Source organism: Excalfactoria chinensis, chromosome 1, assembly GCF_039878825.1.
Source record: "Excalfactoria chinensis isolate bCotChi1 chromosome 1, bCotChi1.hap2, whole genome shotgun sequence".
Classification (NCBI taxonomy): domain Eukaryota; kingdom Metazoa; phylum Chordata; class Aves; order Galliformes; family Phasianidae; genus Excalfactoria; species Excalfactoria chinensis.
In genome coordinates, this window is record NC_092825.1 from 129,036,181 (window position 1) to 129,059,913 (window position 23,733).

The 23,733-nt window shown below is 40.1% G+C and overlaps 1 protein-coding gene across 1 annotated transcript in view; it reads left to right on the forward strand.

Moving 5' to 3' along the window:
- The window catches only part of LOC140253837 (E3 SUMO-protein ligase RanBP2-like), a 29,318-nt gene extending 11,913 nt beyond the window's left edge, over nt 1–17,405 (forward strand). Inside the window, exons 17-29 of the mRNA XM_072339826.1 lie at nt 50–133; nt 593–731; nt 902–999; nt 1,508–6,068; nt 9,676–9,843; nt 10,266–10,346; nt 11,174–11,361; nt 12,013–12,244; nt 12,611–12,709; nt 12,850–12,995; nt 14,487–14,760; nt 14,914–15,248; nt 16,824–17,405. Of these exons, the coding sequence (XP_072195927.1) occupies nt 50–133; nt 593–731; nt 902–999; nt 1,508–6,068; nt 9,676–9,843; nt 10,266–10,346; nt 11,174–11,361; nt 12,013–12,244; nt 12,611–12,709; nt 12,850–12,995; nt 14,487–14,760; nt 14,914–15,248; nt 16,824–17,129 (6,711 nt within the window). The 3' untranslated portion in view covers nt 17,130–17,405. The remainder of the gene's footprint in view (nt 1–49; nt 134–592; nt 732–901; nt 1,000–1,507; nt 6,069–9,675; nt 9,844–10,265; nt 10,347–11,173; nt 11,362–12,012; nt 12,245–12,610; nt 12,710–12,849; nt 12,996–14,486; nt 14,761–14,913; nt 15,249–16,823) is intronic.
- The last annotated feature ends 6,328 nt before the right edge of the window (nt 17,406–23,733 follow it).

Genomic DNA, 23,733 nt, shown 5'->3' on the forward strand with positions numbered 1-23,733 from the left:
TTATGTTTGAATAAAAACTCGAAGTTCAATTAGGGTTTTTTCTTTCCAGTTTTCTCCTAAGACTCTCCCTCAATGGGCAGAAGATCACAAGTCCTTACTTCAAATGTTGTGTCAGCAAGTGGAAGCTTTAAAGGTAAACAACTTTTGTCACTATATGCAGGACAGTTGATCTTTTTGTTCTGGTAATACTTTGTAACCCTACCATTGAACTAAACTTCACTTACTGGAATACCACTTAACTCAGTGAAGGTTACTGCTGTAAACATTTGCTTAAATTGAGTATAAGAGTAAAACTGTATTGCCTACAAACTCTGATTTGGTACTCAGTTATAGGAGGTAATCCTAAGGATTGTGTGTGCAGGAAGTTCTGCTTTCTTCAGCTTAGCTATTGTCCTCTTGGTTCTGGTTTTTTATTTCTAGCTTCAGGGAACAGTCTGTTTTGTACAGCATGGGGTCTTTTTTTTTTTTCTTTTCCTCTGACTTTGAACATGCTTTTAAATAGCAAAGGAGTGCAGGGATCATTCCTTAAGTTTTCTTCAAGTATTTGTGTAGTATGTTTACATTCTCTTAATTGAAACACTATCTTTAATAGAATGAAATGCAAGAAATGAAACTTAATAGTTCCAATGTAAGTGTGTCGTCTCATCGGTGGCCTGCTGAAAGCTATGGAACAGATACTATGTCAGATGGTTATCAGAGAGCACAAAATCTTCATGAAGCTCCTTTAACGGGTAAGTTGATGCTGAATTTTTAATTAAACACATAGCTAAATGAAGCAAGACTTCTTAAATCCTTTCGACAGTGTTCTGAGATGAATGAGTAAAATTAGTCCCTGGGGAAAGGTCATTCAAGTCAGTAACAGAAACTGGTTATAAACTATTTCTTTGGTGTTCCTTTTCAGTTGCTACCACTGGCCCATCTGTTTACTATAGCCAGTCACCTGCTTATAACTCACAGTATCTTCTGAGAACTGCTGCGACCAATGTAACACCAACAAAGGTGAGGACAAATGTTTGTGCTCAAGCCTCTTCTGTTGATACATTGAAAACACCTGGTATTGATTTTGTGTGTGGTTGAATATCACTGTAGTTCCATAGACGGCATTTACTAAACTTGAGGTCTGCTGGAGATAGGCAGAAAGATCCATTATTCTTTGGGATATGGGGTTTGGGAGAAACAGCCAACAAAGCACGTTCATAAGGTGCTAATGTATGTCCACTGCTTGGTGTCAGTAATGTTCTTTTCCCCAAAATTGTATGGGGACATGCTGGTTTTGACTTTTTTTTCAATATTAAAGAAAATGAGTCACTTCATCTTACGCTTCTCTCTAGTTCTCGTTTTCAGATACCATTCAAGATTTGGACAAGTGATTTTAGTTTAAACTGATTGGAGTTGAAATCTAATTTTAAATTATACTTTATTATTAAGAGTACATGTTGCATGAGCTTTAGCGCCCTAAGACCTTTTTCTCCTTTTCCACAGTGAAATAATTGTGTTTTTCCTTTAGGCACCTGTCTATGGCATGAACAGACTTGCACCTCAGCAACATATATATGCTTATCAACAACCAATCCACACGCCACCTCTGCAAAACACTTCTGCTTGTGTGTTTCCTCAAGACATCTATGGTACACCTTTGCGTTTTGATGCTCCTGCTGCTGGAATTATTTCTCCTCGTGGAGGTGATGATTACTACAACTATGGGGTTCCACAGGCAAGCACAAATCCACCACTGCCCGAACCAGGCTATTTCACAAAGCCATCGGTTGCACCCACAACTTTAAAACCTGCAGAATCCAAAGTGGTAGAATTTTCAAAAGCTAAATTTGGGCAGCCGGGGACAGCTGAGGGATCAAAGCCACCTCAGCCGACAACCTTTAAATTCAACACTAACTTCAAATCTAATGATGGAGATTTTACCTTTTCTTCTCCTCTAGCTGCCACGCAGCCTGCTAATGGAGCTTTTAATAGCAGTGAACGCCTTTTGAAGCTTTTAACATCAGACAAACCTTTACCAGATGAGCGAAGCATTGAACAAAAAGGAGTTAACAGTCATGCAAATGGCCAAAGAAATGTCTTCAGTTTCAGTAATAAACATACTTCAGGTGTCTCCTTTACAGAAAGCATAGGACAAAACATGCATAAAAACCCAGCTTTTGAAAAGAGTGATATGTTTAACTTCCAGGAGCCAAGCAAGCAGTTATTTGTAACTTCAAGTTCTGATTTGGCCAATAGAAGTCATGAAACAGAGGGAGGAAGCACCCATGGTGGAGATGAGGATGATGATGGACCTCATTTTGATCCTGTGGTGCCACTCCCTGACAAGATTGAAGTAAAGACAGGCGAGGAAGATGAAGAAGAGTTCTTCTGCAACCGAGCTAAGCTCTTCCGATTTGATGCAGAATCTAAAGAATGGAAAGAAAGAGGTATTGGAAACGTGAAAATACTGAAACATAAAGTATCTGGCAAATTCCGTCTCTTGATGAGAAGGGACCAAGTACTAAAAATCTGTGCAAACCACTACATAAATACTGATATGAAATTAACTCCAAATGCTGGATCAGATAGGTCATTTGTATGGCATGCTTTAGATTATGCAGATGAGCTGCCAAAGCCAGAACAGCTTGCAATTCGATTTAAAACACCAGAGGAAGCAGTACTTTTCAAAAGTAAGTTTGAGGAGTGTCAGAATACTTTAAAAACCTTGGGATCAAGTACTGATGCATCCATGACTCCAAGCACTGGAACTGCTAAAGAGACAACAACTCCAGATATCCAGGAGTCTAGCGGGTCAACAGTAGGGATCTTGAACTCTGTATTTCGGTTCTCAAAAGATAGCGTGACCAGTGAATCTGATAGCAAAGTTAGTTTTACATCAACGTCAACTGCTCCTACCACTTTTTCGTTTGGAAAGGAAGGCATACAAACCTATTCCTCTGGTGGGTTTGGACAGTCTCCCTTGAAGAAGAATCAGTGGAAGTGTAAAGTATGTTTAGTTTGGAACGAAGGAACTGTGAAGAACTGTGTCTCATGCCAAAGCCCAAATCCAGATACATGGGAAACACGTGGCATCCCAGTAAGTGAATCTGCTGCAAGTTTCAAAGCTGGCAGTAGTACTACGCAGGACAAATTTGGATCTGCCTTTGCTAAAAAGGAAGGTCAGCGGGACTGTAGCGTCTGTTCAGCAAGAAATGAACCCACAGCCTCAAAATGCATTGCCTGCCAGAATCCAAGCAAAACTAATTCAGAAGTATCTCTTCAACAATTTTCCTTTAAACTTGAACGACTAGATGCTCCAAAGACCACTCAGAGTGACTTGGGGACTGCTTTTTCTCTGAAAGGTCAGTGGAACTGCTCCGTATGCTTCGTCCAGAATGAAGCAACTGATGAAAACTGTTGTTCTTGTCAGAGTCCTAAATCTCAAAGTCAACCAAATGTTCCAGTATCTGCTGTTCAGACGCTTCCTGCTCCCAGCTTTGGTTCTGCTACTGATGCAAGTAAACCACAGAAAAATACATTTGCTGAGCTTTTTGCCAAGAAGGAAGGACAGTGGGATTGTAATACTTGTCTTGTAAGGAACGAAGGCTCCTCACCGGCTTGTGTAGCTTGCCAAACACCAAATCCATCTAGTAAGCCTACCAGTGATGCTTCATTGCTTACTTCTGATTTGAAAAGTAAATCATCTGAACCTGCTGGAGGACAGCTGGGAACAGGTTTTAAGTGTGAATTCTTAGCAAAAGGCTTTAAGTTTGGTCATGCTGATCAAGGGAAAACACCGGCAGTTACATTTCAGAATCTTGCAGATGCGGAAGCAAAGCCTGCAAAAGAAGGATTTAACTTTTCGATGTTGGTGCCACCAGGTGGATTTAAATTTGGCATACAGGAATCCAATAAAAATACCACTAAGAAAGATGATCCACCCAAAGAGTGTACAACAGACTTGAAAAGCATTGATGAAAAGGACAAAAATGAACTGCCTTCAGGTAGTGGAGTTACACTTCAATCTCAAGAAACAGCAGACAAAGACAAGGGTGAGTTTACTTTTGGCCAGAGCAGTAGTAGTACTTTTACTTTTGCTGATCTTGCAAAAAGTACCCCTGGTGGAGGCTTTCAGTTTGGCAAAAAAGACCCTAACTTTGAAGGCTTCTCAGGTGCAGGTGAACAATTGTTTTCTTCAAATGCTTCTAAAACTGGTCACAAAGCAAGCACCTCTGCTGATCTTGGTGAGAAGGATGATGACGTGTACAAGACTGAAGACAGTGATGACATCCATTTTGAACCAATAGTTCAGATGCCGGAGAAGGTAGAACCATTTACGGGTGAGGAAGACGAGAAGGTGCTGTACTCCCAAAGAGTAAAGCTATTCAGGTTTGATCCAGAAACAAGCCAGTGGAAAGAACGTGGGGTGGGCAACCTGAAGATTCTTAAAAATGAAGTTAATGGCAAAGTAAGAATACTAATGCGACGTGAGCAGGTACTGAAGGTATGTGCAAATCACTGGATAACAACAACAATGAACTTGAAACAGCTGTCAGGCTCAGACAAAGCGTGGATGTGGATGGCCAGTGACTTCTCTGATGGCGATGCAAAGTTGGAACAGCTGGCAGCAAAGTTCAAAACACCAGAGCAGGCTGAGGAGTTCAAACAGAAGTTTGAAGAATGTCAGAAGCTACTACTAGATATACCACTGCAGACACCCCATAAACTCGTTGATACAGGCAGGACAGCTCAGCTTATACAGAAAGCAGAAGAAATGAAGAGTGGCTTAAAAGACCTCAAAACGTTTCTGACAGATGACAAAACTAAACTATCAGAAGAAGAAAACGTAAACTCTGCTTGTGCCGTTGGTACTTCTGACGGCCTTACAAAGCCCAGTGCTGAAGGTACTGGGCCTTCTGTGGAGTGGAGTAACTGTGAATTGCGTGAAGAAGCATTGGATGACAGTTTAAGTAGCTCTGTATACGCATCACCTCTTGCAAGTAGTCCCGTAAGGAAAAATCTGTTTAGATTTGGAGAGTCTACATCAGGCTTTAATTTCAGCTTTAAATCTGCCTTGAGTCCATCCAAATCTCCTGCTAAGCAGAACCAGAGTGGAACATCTGTGGGCACGGATGAAGATTCTGATCTTACTCAAGAAGAGGAGAGAGATGGGCAGTACTTTGAACCCGTTGTACCTCTGCCTGACCTTGTGGAAGTGACTAGTGGCGAGGAAAATGAGCAAGTTGTCTTCAGTCATAGAGCTAAATTGTATAGATACGATAGAGACACGAATCAGTGGAAGGAGAGAGGTATTGGGGACATCAAGATACTACAGAACTATGACAGCAAACAAGCACGTATCGTAATGAGAAGGGATCAGGTACTAAAGCTCTGTGCCAACCACAGAATAACACCAGATATGAACATGCAGCAAATGAAAGGATCTGACAGAGCATGGGTGTGGACCGCATGCGATTTTGCAGATGGGGAAAGGAAAGTAGAGCTGCTAGCAGTGCGGTTCAAACTACAGGATGTTGCAGACTCATTTAAACAGACTTTTGATGAAGCGAAGCAAGCCCAAGAGAAAGGCACATTGATAACGCCTCATGTTTCTCGTACAAATACAGCCAAAGAATCTCCTTGTGGTAAGAACGCAGTAGCTGTACTGGAAGAAACTACCAGGGAAAGAACGGACCTCACTCAAGCTGACGATGCTTCTGATACCACTGTAGAAGCTTCAGAGGTATCAAGCACCTCTGAAACTCCAACAAAAGCAGTGGTTTCTCCTCCAAAGTTTGTATTTGGATCTGAATCTGTGAAAAGCATTTTCAGTAATGAAAAGTCGAAGACGTTCACATTTGGAAATACTTCAGCCACTGGTTCCCTCTTTGGATTTAGCTTTAATCCTCCGAGAAAAAATGAAGACAGTATTTCAGCATCTCAGAAAGCAGAGCAGAAAAAAACAGGAGTAGCTGAACCACCCCAAAGCTGTAGTGCACCTCAGAAACCTTCAGACAGCAAGGCATCCAACCTGGCTCCTTCAGCACAAGATGGGCCCTCAAACTTCTCATTTAAAATTATGGAAAAAGGTGAGTGTGCGTTGAATTAGTAATTGATTGAAGTGTGCGACTCATTAGTCAGTTTATTAATGCTAGTCCTTGTATTACTGCTTCTGTCTTAAGAATATGTAGTTTGTTTCAGTTCTAATGCACATATGTGAATCTTCCAATTCTAGACTTTCAACTTGAATGAATATGAAGTTGTAGTTATTTGCATGTGGAAATACAAATGTGCCTTATGCGGGATTCGGTATTATTCTTTAGTGAGAAAGAGAATTGCCAGTAGGATTTTGGGATCTTTATGAGACATCATTGAAAATGTCAGGGTTAAGTGCTGAAAGTGCATTTTTGGAGTTGAACCTGTACTGTGTGAACGCAGGCCTCGCTCTGACTGGTAAATTACGAGAACAGCACTTGTGCTTAAACTTTAAACTTGAATAATCCCTGTGGCTGTGTGGATGGGTGTTCTGAAGCTACACTTGGTACATTTACTTGAAGTCTTCCATGAGTGGTCTGTGCAATTGCTGATGCACAGCCTCAGTCACACCAGTTGTCTTTCACTTAACTTCAGAAGAGATCCTGTGATTACAACCTTAGTTACCCAGTCTCTGATGCTAGCTAAAAGATGAGCTTGCAGAAGCAGTTGCTGCAGTATGTTCATTGTAATGTGCTCAGGTAGGTACCTTTGTGCAAAGGCAGAGATTTGCTGGCTTTGTACTGATAGAGGATTTCATGCACTGCTTCCTACCACTGCAGGACTGTTTCACCAGACAATATGATTTAATTTATACATCAGTCTCAGTTGTATGAATACAAACTGTTTCTTAACTATGAGACACTAAGTGAGATGCTGGAGATGTTGGCTGCAGTTTTATTCACAGGGATTGTATAAGCTTGTATAAGCTTGTATAGCATTAAATGTGAGTTTTCCTAGTGTGATGTGTAAACGTGAAATGCTTCTAGAACATGCGTAAGTTTGTTTTCCTCCCTTGAAAATTTCAGTAAAACATTTCTATCCAAACAATTTATTTTTTAGGATTTAATTTTAGCCTTTTTAAATCTAATCCAATGGCCTTTTGGACAAGCCCAACTTCCTTGCAACCTGCTAGTAAAGGTATTTACATGCTGCACTTGAATGTGTGATTAAAAACACTTGAGCAGGCACGGCCAGCAGCCTGACTGTGGCAGAGCAGTTGGCTCGTAATCCTGACAGTTAATATGCATGCTGGAGGAGAGTACTTAAAATTTGCTGAGTACTGTATTTGTGCTTCAAGAGAATGTCTGTAGCCTTTGATGTGTGAGCACAAGGATGGCCCTGTTTACGCTTTGGCTTTGGTTTGCCTTATTTTCTCAGGGTATTCAGAAATCTGCCTTACGCTTCTCCTTCACGGTTTCACTGATCACGCATGCAAGATCCATAAAATTCCTCCTTACTAAAGGAACTGTATTCTGTTTTTATACATTTTGAAGTATGCATCTCTTCCTGCTCAAGGTCTTCCATGTTACTGATGTATACTTGAAGATTTCAAGGCCTGTTGGCTAGTAAAACTTGAGTGTATTTAGCTCTGTTGGTAGTATTTAATTCCATTTCCTGATTATCAGTGTTAACTTTTACACTTGTGCAGAAGAGTAGAGAGAAATGGGAGAGCTAAATGTAGCTAGTTTTTATGTATGTACTTCATATATAATATGGAATCCACCTTTGCTACTCATAAAGCTTTTGCTGATGTAGCTGACTTGTTTACATCCAGAATCCCTAACACTGTGCTCTTACACCTTTAGTTTGTGTCATTATAAGGCGTGTTCAACTGTGCTTCTTGTAAGTCTGCCTGCTAATCAGAGCTCCTCATGGGGAACGTTTCTCAGTCAGTTTAGTTTTTGGAGTTGTGCTCAGGCAGCGTTCACAAGAAATTTAACCTTAAGTTATTTGCTATGGAGATGCAAAACAACAGAGCTTTTCTTAGTTTCTTCTAAAGCTTTTTTCACAAGCTTTTCCCAGTAAGAAGGATGGACTTTCTTGTGGGGAGACTGAATGAGAACTGATAGAAGTTATCTAGCAAATGTCTTGCTCAGCCTTAATATTCTGAGGGTAAGCACAGGTTGTAATCCTTACTGTTTTTGTCACTTCTTCGAGTAGGTTTTGGGACCGCTCTGATCTCAATCAGCTTTTGGTTGATTTGTGGATAGCTTTACCTGTGGATTGATCTGAATTGGCTTAGTGTGTTTCTAATGTGCTTCTTCTGTTCAGCTACTTTGCATTAAGGTTCCTTGAACCTCTGTGATGAACTGCATGTGAACTTGCTTGACTGCTTAGCTGATCTGAGTGAATAAAGCACATTCTTACAGGCTGGGTACCTGCCTACCTTTGTAGTGTGGTACCAGATGCCACCAATTCTTTAACCAGCTGGAGTTTCTTATTTTATTTGTGTGTAAGGTTCTGAGAAAATATATTAAATCATCTCTAGCTTTCCATCATAAGAATTCAGGTTTGTTATTCGGGTATCTTATTGTACATGTACTTTATATGTAAGCTCAGAAGAGCTACTGAGATCTAAAATGAATTCATAAGACTGCTGTAGAGGAGTCTGAAGCAATTAACATCTAATCGAAGGGAGTCAATCAATTGGGGACATAAAGGCTGGGAAAGGAAAACTTTAAAAGCAGTGTTAAAATTGAACTAGCATGTAGAACTTTGGATATTATCTTATTAATAGTTAACTTGCGTGTTTCTTTTAAAGTCTTACTTCTAAATTACTGATCTAAACAAACAAAGGCTCTCTATACACGTGGCCCTAAAACTAATACATCCTTCTCTGCTTCCATTCTTTTGCAATAACTTTACATCTTTAATTTTGACCTTTGAATGTAATGCTTATTCTGCTTGTACTGAATAAGCTGCTTTCTGTTGAGAAGTGGTGGAGAATAAGTTACATAATAAAATCAGTAGTGGTATTTCGTTTTGCTGGAAAAGCTAGGTAAATTTCAGAATGCTGAGAGCTGTATTTTAGTCGCTTCAGTAGCACAGAACTACAAGATTACCGCTATAACAAGTTTCAGTAATAGCTGTTGTGGTAAGAAGTTGAGATGAGTTAGAAGCACAGATCCCAGAAGTAATTTGAAATAAATTCTGTTCAGTTGCTGTTTAATATCTTCTGGAATTTCAAATACTCAAAGCTTATCAGAAGTTATTTGTTGCTGCAGAAGTATTTGTTGCTGCAGACAACTTGACATGTATTACCCTATTTTTCAGTCCTAGGTCTTGTTTTTCCTCTATAGATGATACCTATATGGCTTTTTCCTGTACTTGTATTTTGTTTGGCGTAAGGCCATAAGTAATTCTTGTAACAATATAAAAGTGCTGACCTGTTCCTGGTCAAAGACTTGACTTTCAAAGATGATAGTAGGTAGTTGGGCTTGCAGATTAGAACTTCTTATGTCATAGCACAACCTATATATTTGTCCTAGTGTTCTGTAACTCTGGTAGTCATCCACATGAATACAAGAAAAACGTGGGCTCCCAATCTGTTTCTAGCTACCAAAGTATTAATTCAACTCTGTAACGTGGGCAGTGGGGAGCTAATGTTGCTACTGTTCGGAAATAATTTAACTTTTATGTTTTGTCCAATTATATACAAAGCTGAGAAGACAGCTGAGCCATCAGGCAGTCCACCATCTGATGATGTTATGATTGTGTACGAGCTCACACCTACCCCAGAACAGAGAGCTCTCGCTGGCTTTCTTAAGCTACCTTCAACCTTCTTCTGTTACAAGAATAAGCCTGGATATGTGAGTGAAGAGGATGATGGTAAGGAGTGTCAAAGTTGATCTTAGTGTTGCTTTTTTAGTAGGGAAATAGCATCCATTGGTTCTAGTAGCACTAATACTGTTTAAATTGATAAAAACTGTCACCTTCCTTTTGGTCAGTGACCCTCCATCACCCTTCCCAAATCTGTTTTGTGATACTCTTAGTAACAAGATGCTCATTTTCTGAAAACCTGAAGCCTGTGTCACAAATCTAGACAGAAAAAGGTGTCAGTAGTGTAATAAAGCACCAGCACACAAATAAGAATGGAATGAAAGCTTACTTGATGATGTGTCAAGTTCTTAACATGTGTTCAGAAGTCTTTTGTGCTTGACCAGACTTGTGAGTCTGAAGGGCTTAGCAAATGTAGACTCCTCTGTATTTGGAAGATCCCTGAGATCTCATACTTGTTTCCTGTTTTTAAGATGAAGACTACGAAACAGCAGTTAAGAAACTTAATGGAAGGCTGTATCCCAGCAATGAAAAAGAAGGAAGGAAATCACAAGGTATGTCTGAAAACACAGCGGTTAACTTCTTAGATGCTGAAGTTGAATCTTGAAATCTGGAGGATGACTCGCTATTTCCTGAGGTGGATGGTGTTAGAAACACTGGTGTACATTTTAGAGAGCCTCTAAACAAGAATGTCAGACTGTTTTCCTACCCTCAGACTTCTTTTGCCTTTCTTTTGACTGTGTGGAGCTGAGCTTTGTAAGATGCTTTGAAAGACTGGGGCATAGAAAAACTGCCTACCGTTGTGAACATTTGCTATTTCTGCAGATAGTTGGCTTGTATTATAAGAGTTGTCTTGTTTTGCTTTGCTTTGCTTTTGTTCTTTTTTTTAAGTACCCTGTTTTAAAGGTGCAGCTCTGTAGATTTTACAGTTAAAGACACACGTGCGGACAAGTGAATATGCTTGTTTACATGCTTATGGTTATTTTGGCTGTGCCTCGGATATCTGTGTTTGATAACAGTATTTGAATACATTTATAAATGAGGTTTGCTTTCTGAAGATGAGAGTTATTATGTATTAACAAAAGGTTGAGCTACCAGAAATATAAGTAAATGTCAAAGGAAGCTAGTAGCTGTAGTGACAGCTGCAAGGTTGAAATCTTCATTATGGCGTAGAAGTTCTTTGATAGCAATAGAAAACTGGAGTATTACAAATGTACAGTTCATTGGCCACCCTGAATGATTGGCTTTTTAAATAATGACACTATTTCAGAAGTTCTAAATTTAAAGATGTTCTGAGTATTATTAGGTTACTTCATAATGTCTGTGCCAAAAATGATCACGGTCTTATCAGCTGTTCTTCCCTAACTTTTGTTCTTTGTAGTAGGCACCCCAGTCAAACATGAATTGGAAAGAGAATGTGTTACTGCTTCGGAAACTGAACCTTCTGAGGAGAAGGCTGAAGGAGAAACTCCACAGGTCACCTCTACATCTGTCTGTGGCGTTAGCAGTAATGCGGAGGATGCCAGTCCAGAAGACTCTCAGAAAGAAGTTAGAACTCAAAGAAAGAAAGTACGAGTCAAGTCTTTACAAAACTTTAGGCAATACATTTGCAGAATTATTCTTAGGCTGTTTCCACTTAGTCAGAAATAAAATATCCAGCAGATTAAAAATTACTTGACTTGTTTGACTGTGTCTCAAGTCTGCTGTGGCACTGGAACTAAGATGCAGATCTTAAGGTTCTCAGGGAGAGAAAGGAAACAGCTTTACCTCCTAAAGTAGAAACAGCTTTGGTTAGTAGAATTCCTCCTAGCAGGTGTGTAAGAGTTAAGTGATTTCTGAGCAGTTTCCAAGGGAAATGGTACTGCTTCAGAGGTACTTCAGTCTCTTGTTGAGTTGAACTTCATTGTGTTTTAAGAGTAATTGTTGGAAGGTTTCAGACATTCTTCATAATTCTTGTTCTTTTTTCTCAATTGTTAACTTCTCTTAATCCCTGTTAGTTAGCAGTTCTGAAGCATTACTAGCACTGTAGGAAAGTTGGAGTCTGAGAACTTAATATCATGATACTGCTGTTGTAATTAAATGAAGAAATTGATAAGATTGGAGGGAGGAGAGAAGGGAAATGTGGCTTTTTTGGAGAGAGTGGTTATTAATGTCCAGACTTAATGTTGTTTAAATACTAGGCTCTCCTGGCTTATATGCTTACTGTTTTATTAATCTCAGGAGAGTGAAGTTACAAGCTCCACTGACTTAGTCTCTACAAGTAAAGAAGAATTACATGCTCCTTCAACCACTGAAGCAACAGCAGTATTTGTGCAGTCAGCTGCTAGCAGTGAAGAAGCAGATTCCACAGAAACTGCTCACGCATCACAGAATTTATCAGGAGGTGATGATAAACCTGTGGACCTGTCAGCTAAAAAAGAAAGTGATTCTGAATGCTCTGAGTCAACACAAGGTAAAGTTAGAAGCATATAATGGTTTGTTTGGGTCTTTTTGTGTGTGCATATGTGTGTAGGAGCTTAAGTTTGCTTTTTTATAGGTTAGTTTAATTTAGGTGTTGCATTGAAGCGTTACAGCACTGAATTTGAGGCACAGGTATTGGTCTTGTGAAAACATGAAGGGGAATGAAAATACTTCTGCTTATCAAATTCTAGTATGTTCATGTGACTAGTACAGAGCACTGCTACTCTCTGTTGTATGTGTCACTGTGAGAAGTCACATGCAAATTTTAAGGCTTCTCCAGTTTTTCCTTACAACTGTATGATATCAAAAACATTTTCTTTAAAGAAAGAGAAAAACGTGACTTTTCCATCTTTGACAGAACACAAACCCGTCTCATTTGGCTTTGGAAGTGCTTCAGGCTTGTCGTTTGCTGATCTGGCTTCCAAGAACTCTGGAGACTTCGCTTTTGGCTCTAAAGGTGAGTTAAGCTTAAGCTTCTGGTACAGACACACATCTGGATTTGTGCTTCCTACGATAAACCTTTGTGCACCAGATTTCTGCTTATTGTTAATTTTTGTTATTAACAACAAGTTTAAAATGTAAATCTCTTAATTGCAGATAAAAACTTCAAATGGGCCAACACAGGAGCAGCTGTTTTTGGAGTACAGACAGCCAGTAAGGCAGACGAAGATGAAGGTGGTAGTGATGATGAGGTGGTACATAGTGATGATATCCACTTTGAGCCAATTGTCTCCTTACCAGAGGTGAGGGAAGTTTCAGGACTTAAAAAGTATTAAGATAAACTTATGTGCTAAGAGCCGGATTTTTAAGAAGAAATAAGAAGAGATTTAATTCTTCTTTCTGCCTGTTGTGCTTTGTTGTGTATTTCCTTACATTCTGTATTTTTTTTACTCTGCCTGTGTTGACATACCTTGTTGTTCTGAATCTTAGTACAGCTTTGCACTGGGGAAGTGCAAATCAGTTGATGATGTGAACTTCATGCAGATGCGTACAAATAACTTCAGAAAGTTGAATCAAATTCATTATAGTGTATTTGAAAAATGATGTGGAGGGGGAGCTTGAATAATGGTAACACAGCTCTGATTTTTCTACTGATGAGCTGTAGCTTGAGTTCTGTGAAAGCCTTCCCAATTTGATTTTTCTTTTGCTTTAAGCTAGATGTGAGACCACAGGAATCACTGAGCACAATTAACTGTATGGGGCTAAGAAGACTCACCTTTGTAGTTAGAAAGGAAGTACAAGCTTTTGAGGAAGTAGAAGAACTATAAGCCCAAGTAAAACTTAGTTTAACTTGAAGTAGCCTTATGTAACTGTGAGGCTTAACACAGTTGTTCATGTCTGGATTTTGTATTTAACCTTGGTGTGCCTAATAAGATGAGAAGCTTGCAGCATCTATAATCTTTTAGTTTAGCTTCCTGTAAAAACTTAATTACACATTAGTATAATGATTAAACAAGACTAATAGAGCACAAATAAACAGTATGTAATGTCCTTTATTTGGAACAACTAATCTGATGAAGTCTGCAGAATATAATCTTCCTTTTTCTTCAATATTTTGTATGCCTTTCCTCACCTGTTAATCATACTGCGACTTCTGATGTTTTCTTTCTTGCCTTACCTGCTCTTTTTTCTCCTTCAGTGTTACTTCTCCCACCAGAAATGCTTGTCTGTCACAAATTTCTCCAATTGTTTCAAGTTTTCTTTAACTCTGGAAGATCTATTAACTGAAGGATGTTAAAAACCAGTAATATGTACATGTAAAGTGAGGAAAATATGCAGCTGTGAGGCCCCCATTTATTATTTTCATTTGTTACTTATTCTGATCAAATGCCAGTATTAAATTATTTCACAGTCTTTAAAAGGGTAATACCAGGAATGCTAACAGTGCTTTTATCACTTAGCATGTCATTCAGCAGACCTGAACTTTTACTGGGAAATAGGCCATAACACTTGATAGCTTGAAAAACAAACAATTTCCTATGCAGCTTGGGGATGTAGTGTTGCATTTCTGAAATGAATTTCAAATGCTGGAATTGGTTGTGCTCTTGTATTCTGAGAAGGCTGAGCTTTTCATTCACTTCAGTGCATGATGAGTGTCTGTGGAGCAGTGGGTACAAAACCACCAAAGAAAGGAAACATTGAATAATTTTGCATTATCTGATGTCAGAATTGTAACAACATTATTGGTGACAACAACTTCTGGGGAAGTCACACATTACTGTGCCCTATTTTAGGTGGAGGTAAAGTCTGGAGAAGAAGATGAAGAAATTCTCTTCAAAGAGAGAGCAAAACTTTACAGGTGGGACAGAGATGCTACTCAGTGGAAGGAGCGTGGTGTTGGAGAGCTTAAGATCCTCTTCCATACACAGAAGAAGTGTTACAGGATCCTGATGAGAAGAGACCAAGTTCTTAAAGTGTGTGCAAACCACATCATCACCAAAGAAATGAACTTAGTACCCTCTGATACATCAAACAATGTTTTGATTTGGACAGCTACAGATTATGCTGGTGAGTTGGCTGAGTGGTTTTTACAGTTCTTTTCTGTATCTTCTGCAGTTTGTTTGGCTTTGTTTCACCCTGGAAATTATACAAAACAAAAGCTTTTAATCTCTTGCTGCAATGAGTAGAGCTAAGGAAATCTCTTCTTGGATTTGTTTTCAGATGGAGAAGTGAAAGTAGAACAATTTGCGGTCAGATTTAAAGTTCAAGAGCTGGCTAATTCTTTCAAGAGGAGATTTGAAGAATGCCAGCAAAGCTTGTCAGAGCTACAGAAGGGCCACCTCTCTGTGGCAGCGGAGCTGTCAAAGGACACCAACCCTGTTGTGTATTTTAACATTTCTGCCAACGATGAACCTTTAGGACGCATAACCATGGAGCTGTTTGCAAATATTGTCCCTCGAACAGCTGAAAACTTCAGGGCCCTGTGCACAGGAGAGAAAGGCTTTGGATTCAAGAATACCACATTTCACAGAATAGTCAGTGACTTCATATGTCAGGTAAGCTTAATGTGAAGGCTTTTTATTGAGAGAAAAAAGGCATCTTGGCTAACAGTGGTGCTATAAACTAGGAGATAAGGAATGGCACAAGCAGCTTGTGCTGCCCTAAGCCAAGTGCTTTAGTGTTACTTAGTGCTGCTATGTTAGTACAGGGAAAAGAATAATGAAGAAGAAACTTAGCATGGATGAGGGGCAGAAGCAGCAAGGAAACTGAGGCTTCCCCAAACTAACAATCAGCCTTCCTTTCTACGGAAGGGGAATTTCCCTATGCTCACCTGCTAAGAGCACCTACTTGTCAGGCTTCTGTTAATGTTTTGAAGTACACTTTGTATTTCACATTACCTCCACTGTGAAATTACACTTCATGTATTTTAGACTCTCACAGCTCAGACAAAAAAGCGCTTTGGTCTCATATCATGCAGTGGCTACATCCTTAAAATACTTTGATTTCCCACTTAGAATATCGGTTTGCAGTGAGTGAAACCCATGAAGACAGCACTAGTTTTGTGTTTTAGTAGCACTAGCAAGTTTGTCATAAATTCTGAAGGCATGGGAGATTGATCTCTGTTCAACATACACATTCATTTTCTAGAATTCTCAACAGCTGATTTGATACGCGAGTTGTAACGATTTGAAACAGAAACTTCTTACATGATATGCAAGAGCATTAGTATAGCACTACGTCCTTAAAGACAGAGCATGTGCTTTTGTAACTCAGAAATGCAGTAATATACAAATAGCTTGTCACAAGAATTAAAAGCTGTCCAGCCTTGATTAGATGTTACCTGAGTCAGAAGCATGCCTGTTACTGCTCTTTATTTTTGCCTTTCTGATGAGCAAAGAAGCTTTGCCTGCTCATTCAGGATGTAGTCTTGTTTTGGGTTGTTCTGTGTGCTATAAGTAACATTTTTGAAAGCGAGCTGTAGTGCACAAAAAGCTAACAAAAAGTGAGCTATTATCTTTTGCTCTGCCCAAACTTCACCTCACACTCCTTGTCTTTTTATCTTTCCTTTAAATATATGCTATTGTACACGGTCACCTCTGTGCATGTAATCAAATAATCAGAAGCCGAAAGCTTGCTACCTTGCGGAAAGGCAAAAACACTGCTCACTAGCTGTAGCTGCTGTGCTGAACAGGCAGTGATCTGGCAAAAGCTACGGCTTGCACAGAAGCAGAAAATTACTGATCAGTGGTAACTTAACCTTTTTCCAGTAGTCGTTTTATCTTTCTTGACTGTGAGGAGACTTCGTGCCTCAGTGAGATAATGCAGCTGCCAGATGGAAGGGCAAAATGATGCAGAAAGCAGACAGTGTGAAAGAGCGGTCTAGGGATGTGGAGCAGATAAAATGCTGTACTCAGTAAAAATGGGGAACTTCATGCTAATGTTTTCTTACTGTGATCAAAGCAGATGAAGCTGAGCTGCCTTATAGCCAAGTAAATATGGTACCTATGAAAAGTAATAATAAGGTTTACTTTTGTTCTTCCAAACGGAATTCTTTCTTATTGAGTGTTGTCGGTTGATGTGTGGGGGCTTGTAAGTTAATTCTGTCCTCTATTTCTTTTATTGTTTTTAAGGGAGGTGATATAACTAACCATGATGGAACGGGTGGGCGATCAATTTATGGAGAAGCATTTGAAGATGAGAATTTCGAAGTGAAACATACTGGTCCTGGGTTGCTGTCAATGGCCAATAGGGGCCGGGATACAAACAGCTCTCAGTTCTTCATAACACTCAAAAAAGCAGAACACCTGGACTTCAAACACGTCGTATTTGGATTCGTGAAAGATGGAATGGATGTCGTGAGAAAGATTGAATCCTTTGGTTCTCCTAAAGGGCTGGTAAATGGAAGAGTCGTCATTACAGACTGTGGGCAGTTATAGAATGATGGCTTGGAGTATACGGATGTTCTAGCGGTATGAGTTGGTATTTAGATGTTATTAACTAATTATTTCAACTTCTTAAAAATGGACACTTCTGATGTATAAATGTAAAATTACAGCTTATAGTTGTTTTTTATGTGTTCAAATCGACTTTTTTTTGTTTGTTTTTCTGCATGTTAAATAAAGTTCAGACACTGGCATATTTTAGGTGTATTTGTGTTATCCTGACATTTGTATTGAATGTCAAATTTTAAAAATTAAATCTTAGTCTTGTTAAAATAATTGTCTTGTCCTCACTTTGGCCTTTTTAGGAGCAGAACAAAGTCTTGCTTGATCAGGCTTCTTGCTCCCCTGCCGCTTTCAGTATGCAAATCGTAGATGCTGTAACTGCCAGCCAGTAAACTGAAGGCCTTTGAAATGTAATTCTTAATCTGAACAGAAAGCAAGCCAAGGCAGCCAGCCAAGTGAATGCTGGCTTGTACTGTTTACAGTCTCTAACACCTGAGTAATTGAAGGGTGAGAACAGTTCCTACACGCATTCTTGGACACAGAATTTCACTGTTACTTACTAGAGGAATTTACCTTTCAGAGCTGCAGTTTCTTTTGTACATAAGACTTTGAAGTGACTTGTACTGATCAGTGATAACTCCAATGAACTTTGAATGTTGTTTCAAAAGCTGCAGTATAACTGGCTGCTGTAACTGTGACAGAGGGCACTCGTGGCTGTCTTCTCAATGTGTTTATCAGCTCTGTCTCCTGCAGCCGACTTTGGCATTGCAGAACTGACTGTGTTCTGTCTTTAAAAACTCCATGTCTTAATGGTGAAATTCCATGAATAATTTTAAGTATGGACAGACTGCCTTTTCCCTCAGTTGCTTGGAGGAGCACCACTTGCATAGGCATTAAGCTGTAGAATGGTATCATGTTATTTTTATTTTTAATTTCCATTATATTAAGCTGCAATCTGTGAAGAGCTGCCACAGTCTTTGTGTTTTAGTGACACACAGAGGGTGAGGAGTCTGCATTGATTCTCATCTGCTATGCTAAACTGGGAGAACACAAGGGAACAACATTAAGTAAACCTTTAGCCAAGCTCCAGGAGACACTTAGCACAGAGTAAAACCCAGCTGCTGTTGACCAGAAGAAAGGGACAGCACCTGGACAAACAAGGTTAGGGTTCTGGTTCTTTGGATAGGCACTAGTGTGCTGAATTGCTTGTCTCTTGTCTACCAGTTAGTTTTACTGTGCATCTTTACAGCCCATAATGTGGTACTTAATGGGTTACTATCATAGAATCATAGAATGGCCTCGGTTGTAAACGGACCACAATGCTCATCTGGTGTCAACCCCCCTGCTATGTGCAGTGTTGCCAACAACCAGACCAGGCTTCCCAGAGCCACATCCAGCCTGGCCTTGAATGCCTCCAGGGATGGGGCATCCACAACCTCCTTGGGCAACCTGTTCCAGTGTGTCACCACCCTCTGTGTGGAAAAACTTCCTCCTAGTATCTGACCTAAACCTCCCCTGTCTCAGTTAAAGACCATTCTCCCTTGTCCTATCACTATTCATCCTTGTAAACAGCCTTTCCCCCACCTGTTTATAAGCCCCAAGTATTGGAAGACCATCACGAGGCTTCCCTGGAGCTTTCTCTTCTCCAAGCTAAACAAGCCCAGCTCTCTCAGCCTTTCCTCATGGGAGAGGTACTCCAGTCCTCTGATCATCTTAGTGTCCCTCCTCTGCACCCACTCAAAGAGCTCCACATCCTTCCTGTACTGAGGGCCACAGGCCTGAATGCAGTACTGCAGATGGGGCCTCGCAAGAGCTGAGTAGAGGGGGACAATCACCTCCTTCTCCCTGCTGGCCACCCCTTTTTTAATGCAGTCCAGCATTTTGTTGGCCTTCTGGGCTGCGAACGCACACTGCTGACTCACGTCCAGCTTCTCATCCTCTAAGACACACAAGTCCTTCCTGGCAGGGCTGCTGTCAAGGAGATCTTCAGGTTGTGTAAATACCTGGGATTGCCCTGACCCAAGTGCATCACCCTGCACTTGGCCTTATTGAACCTCATTAGGTTTTCATGGGCCCACTTCTCCTGCCTGTCCAGGTCCCTCTGGATGGCTTCCCTTCCCTCCAATGTATTGACTGCACTGCTCAGCTTGGTGTCATCTGTAAACTTGCTGAGGATGCACTCAATTCCATCATCCGTGTCATTGATGAAGATGTTGAATAGCACCAATCCAAAAACTGGACCCTGAGGGACTCTGCTTGTGACCAGCCTCCACCCTAACACAGAACAATTAATCACAACCATTTGGCTGCATCCAGCCAGCCAATCCCTAATCCATTGAACAGTGCATCCTTCATATCCACACCTCTCCCAATTTAGAGGGAAGGACGTGGTGAGGGACCATGTCAGAGGAGTAATACAACTCCACTGCAGCTTGACTGTTTAAATGAAGCCTTGGGCCTGCCTGTGTCTCCTTCAGTTGTTTCTGACGTGAGCATTGGTGCCTCTGTGTAGCAGATTAAGAAACTGATCTGTCTGAAAATGCCACAACAGAGATCCCACACGTGTTAGTTACAGCAGTCAAACGCTTCCAAAGTGTCCAAAGGCCATCAGCATTGAAACCCACTTTAAATCTTAATGCTGCAGGAGAGAAAACAAACTGGTATTGTTTCTCGTTACGGTCGATCTCCTTTAAAGCACAGCAGAAAGATGCAGTGACACAGAATCACAAAAAACTGTTCTAAGACTGACCTTTTCTAATTTATTTATTTTCCATGAGGTTGTGGAGCCTGCTCTAGAGATCCTCAGAATCCACCTGGACTCTTCCCTGTGTAACCTGCTGTAGAGAACCTGCTTTAAGTGGGTGGTTGGACTCGATCTCCAGAGGTTCTTCATCTCCTCTTTTACAAAGCAGCATAAGGATGAAGACCTCACTGCAGCCTTCCAGTACCTAAAGGAGGCCTGCAGAAAGGTACTGGGGGAGTGGGGACACTCTATCAGAGCCAGGAGTAAGGACAGGACAAGAAACTAAAAGAGAGTCAATTTAGATTAGACATTAGGAAGAATTTTCTTTCTATGAGAGTGTGTAGATACTGACACAATTTGCCCAGGGAGTTGTGGATGCCCCTTCCCTGGAACAAAAGGTCACAAAAGGAATAGGACAAAGTTTGGGACAACCTGATTGTGTGGAAGGTGTTGCAAAAGGATTGAAAACTAGTTTAGCGCTGTTTTGGATCAGCAATTGTTATTGATCTCAGACTGTATTTTTGACATAAAGTCTGTTTTCCTTCTCTGGAGATGGCACCTCACCATCTCGTTTGGCTGCAAATACACAAGAGAATGGTGAAAAGGATATTAACAGTGGTTTGCTAAGGATTATGAGTGGTGCTATAGCTCAAGCATTTCAAGGCTTAGTAGAGTCGCATCAGATTTATGATTTAATACTTTCATATATGTGAAGCTTCAGGTAGGAACTGGAATGGCCCTAGACATTTTGTCGAGTAATGCTATGAAGATTCTCAGTTTTGAAAGAGCTCATAAATTACTGACATGTCACATCACCTTTGTCATCCACCTCTCAACCGAAATTAACTCACCAATTTGGTGGTGATGTTTTGATTAGCAGTGGTTAGATCAGATAAGGTGTATGCTCTGCTTGAGTTTGAACACAATCCTCTTACACCCAAGTGGAGCATCTTATAACATGATATGGACACGGGAAGAAACGTTTTCAACTGCACCTCCTGAGAGCATCTGAAACTGTATGTAAAATCAGTGTATTTTAGGCCAAGCTACATGTCAAAGAGCTCCTTTATAGTGAACAAGTGAACTATAATTCACCGTTCCATTTTGATGCAGTGGATATATCACTTTGTAGTGGCAAAGATGTGTAAGGACACTCGTGAAGTGGCACAACGAACTACATCTTCCAACAGGAAAAAGTGACGGTAGCATCAAAAACGGATATGGTTAGAATTGGGCAAGGGGAAAAATTGAAGACATTAAGCAGTGGAATGGTATATATCTGTTAGAAATTAGAAAATAAAACGATTCCTTTTATTCATGAGTTAATTAGTTACAGTAAGATTAGGTTATATTGGGGGAACACAGGCTATTAACTGAGAAAATAAGGCTTGCTGCTAAAAATGTTGTTTGAGTTTCATTTTGTGTGTGTGTGTTTTAATCTATTTGCCGCATTTTTCTCTTCCTCTCACCTTCTTTCTCATCTATCAGATACCTTCTGCCAACGACTTATCTGTTTTCTTCTGTTGTTGGAGCAAAACCATTTGTCTAAGTATAAAACAAAGCATGAGCATGTATTTTCCGCACCCAGAAATTGTCCCAAATGGTAACCATTCTTCATTGGGAAGGGAGCTGATGTAAGAGAGGGAGAAATTTTGTAGGGCTCTTCCTGGATCCAATAAAATAGTTGTTTTAATAAGCTAGAACAAGAAGACCACAGAGAGTGGGCCTCAAGTCTCTTCAGATGCTGGGAGCATCACGTCAAGCCTAGATATATTTTCCCAAGGGCATGTAGTGCAGGTCTTGTCCATGAAGAGAAGCTCCTCCTTTTTGGTAATTCAAGGTGTTACGTAATTTGCTTATAAGAAAATAACTTCATTAATTAAGCACGTTCTCACAAGAACTTCTTGTTGCTCTTTCATACAAAGGCAAGACCATGCAGGTGATGTGATCATTCCTACCACGTGGGAGTTGCCAGCGGACTTCACAGTGAGTTGCCCGTGTTTATTCTGTGGCCACAGGTTACACTGGGCGCTTACGTTGGCATGAAAAATATACTATGTGTGTGCAGCACAGCACAAGCTTGGGCATACTCAGGTTAGCTGTTATGTTGACCATTGACTCCTGGATGTAAACTGGTCTCCTGGTCAGGATCACTACATTTCACTTGTTGATTTGAATGCAGTTTACCTTTCCCAGAGATTTTCTATATTGAGGTCTGCTTTAGTAACATGGGTTTCTCAAGCCCTAGATACAAGGCCTAGCAGAGCAGACACGGCCTGTTCAAGATTAATATTCCCTCAAAGATAATGTGTTCCATAGGTTCCCAGTAACTTCTGTCCTGGATTTTTCCTCATTATCCATTAAATTACGAATAATACTTCAGAACTAATGTGCTCCGGTGCATCTGTCTGTTATTTTGGTTTAGAAGATCATAAGCTTGAAAGCTGAAAGAGCTGTTACGAATGTATTGAATTCAGAAGCTTATGGGATCTTAACTGTTCTTATGGATTGGATCTCAAACAAATACCTTAGCAAACTCAAAATACAAGAAGAAACAAAGGACAGTGAGAAACCTCAGCCTACTGGAATAACCTACATCCAGGAAAAGTGTTGGAAGGTAAAGGCATTGGAATTTGCTCTGGTTCATATGTTTTCACATTTAGTTAGTTAGTTTCAAGAATATAAAAGGTCAGGCTGTTTTGTACAAGCTTTGGTAATTAAAGGTACAATCATTAAAATAAAATGACAGTTAATAAGTCAGTATTAATGCCAGCAGTAAGCTATAATAGATAATTCATCATTCATAAAACAGATCATTTAAAGGAAAAGTGCAATGTTCAGTCTCGAGAGTTTCAGCCTGCCTTTTATTTCAAGTCACTTTTGCAAGCTACTTATGTGTCATACTGTATATCATACCTCTGGCCATGGAGCAGCTCCAGCGGATGCCATCTATGAATCCTAAAGTACACGTGCCCATGATTAGATTTATTTTACTGGTCTGTAAGACAGCTAGATAATAATATTTCTACTATTTCTATATATTTATGATGGCAATTTTGTCTAACACATCCCATCCATACAGTGTTCTTCAGATTCACATTTAGATTTTGAATCTGCTGATGCTTTTGCAGGACCTAATTTTAGGCATCCCCACATGATAGAGTAGGGAGCAGTGGCTGAAACTGAGCTTGTTCTAGAACCAGAAGCAACCCCAGTAATGTCAGCATATCAGTGACCTTCTTGTCATTGCTTTGTCCCTCAAAGTTTAACATACAGCTCAATATTCTGCTTCTTGCCTGTCTGCTGTCTCCCTTCTTCTCCTACCAAGTCTTTCACTGCAAATGACTAACCAGAAAGGTCATCAACACTGAAAAACGCTACTGTATGAGAGTGGCGGGTCTTGTACTGCTTGTCCATTCATGTTTCACTATTAGACTCAATAAATGTAAAAATACTTCGGACTTGAGTGCTAACCGCCTAGCATGAAAAGTGGCCTTTTTGTCCAAAGTCTTCCAAAATTCACATGCTGATGTACTGTAGTAATGTATTTTGTTAACTGGTGAAAGCAAACGAGGTTATGCTTGAGTAGAGATAACACAGTTCTGAAAATGCTGACTGTTGCTTCAGATCACGACAATTATTCCACTTGTGCCACCTCCAGAACACTGCTGCATCTCCTCTCAGTGGAACCTTCTTTGAAAACAGATGTAGCCTGAAGAGACAGAAAGCATTTTCTTTGAAGCGATGACAAAAATAGGCCATTTCTTGGGAGCTCTGAGTGTGGAGCATTCTATGAGAAATAAAAACTCACTTTTGTCATGTGTTTCTTCTGTATCCTTGTGACATAGGCAC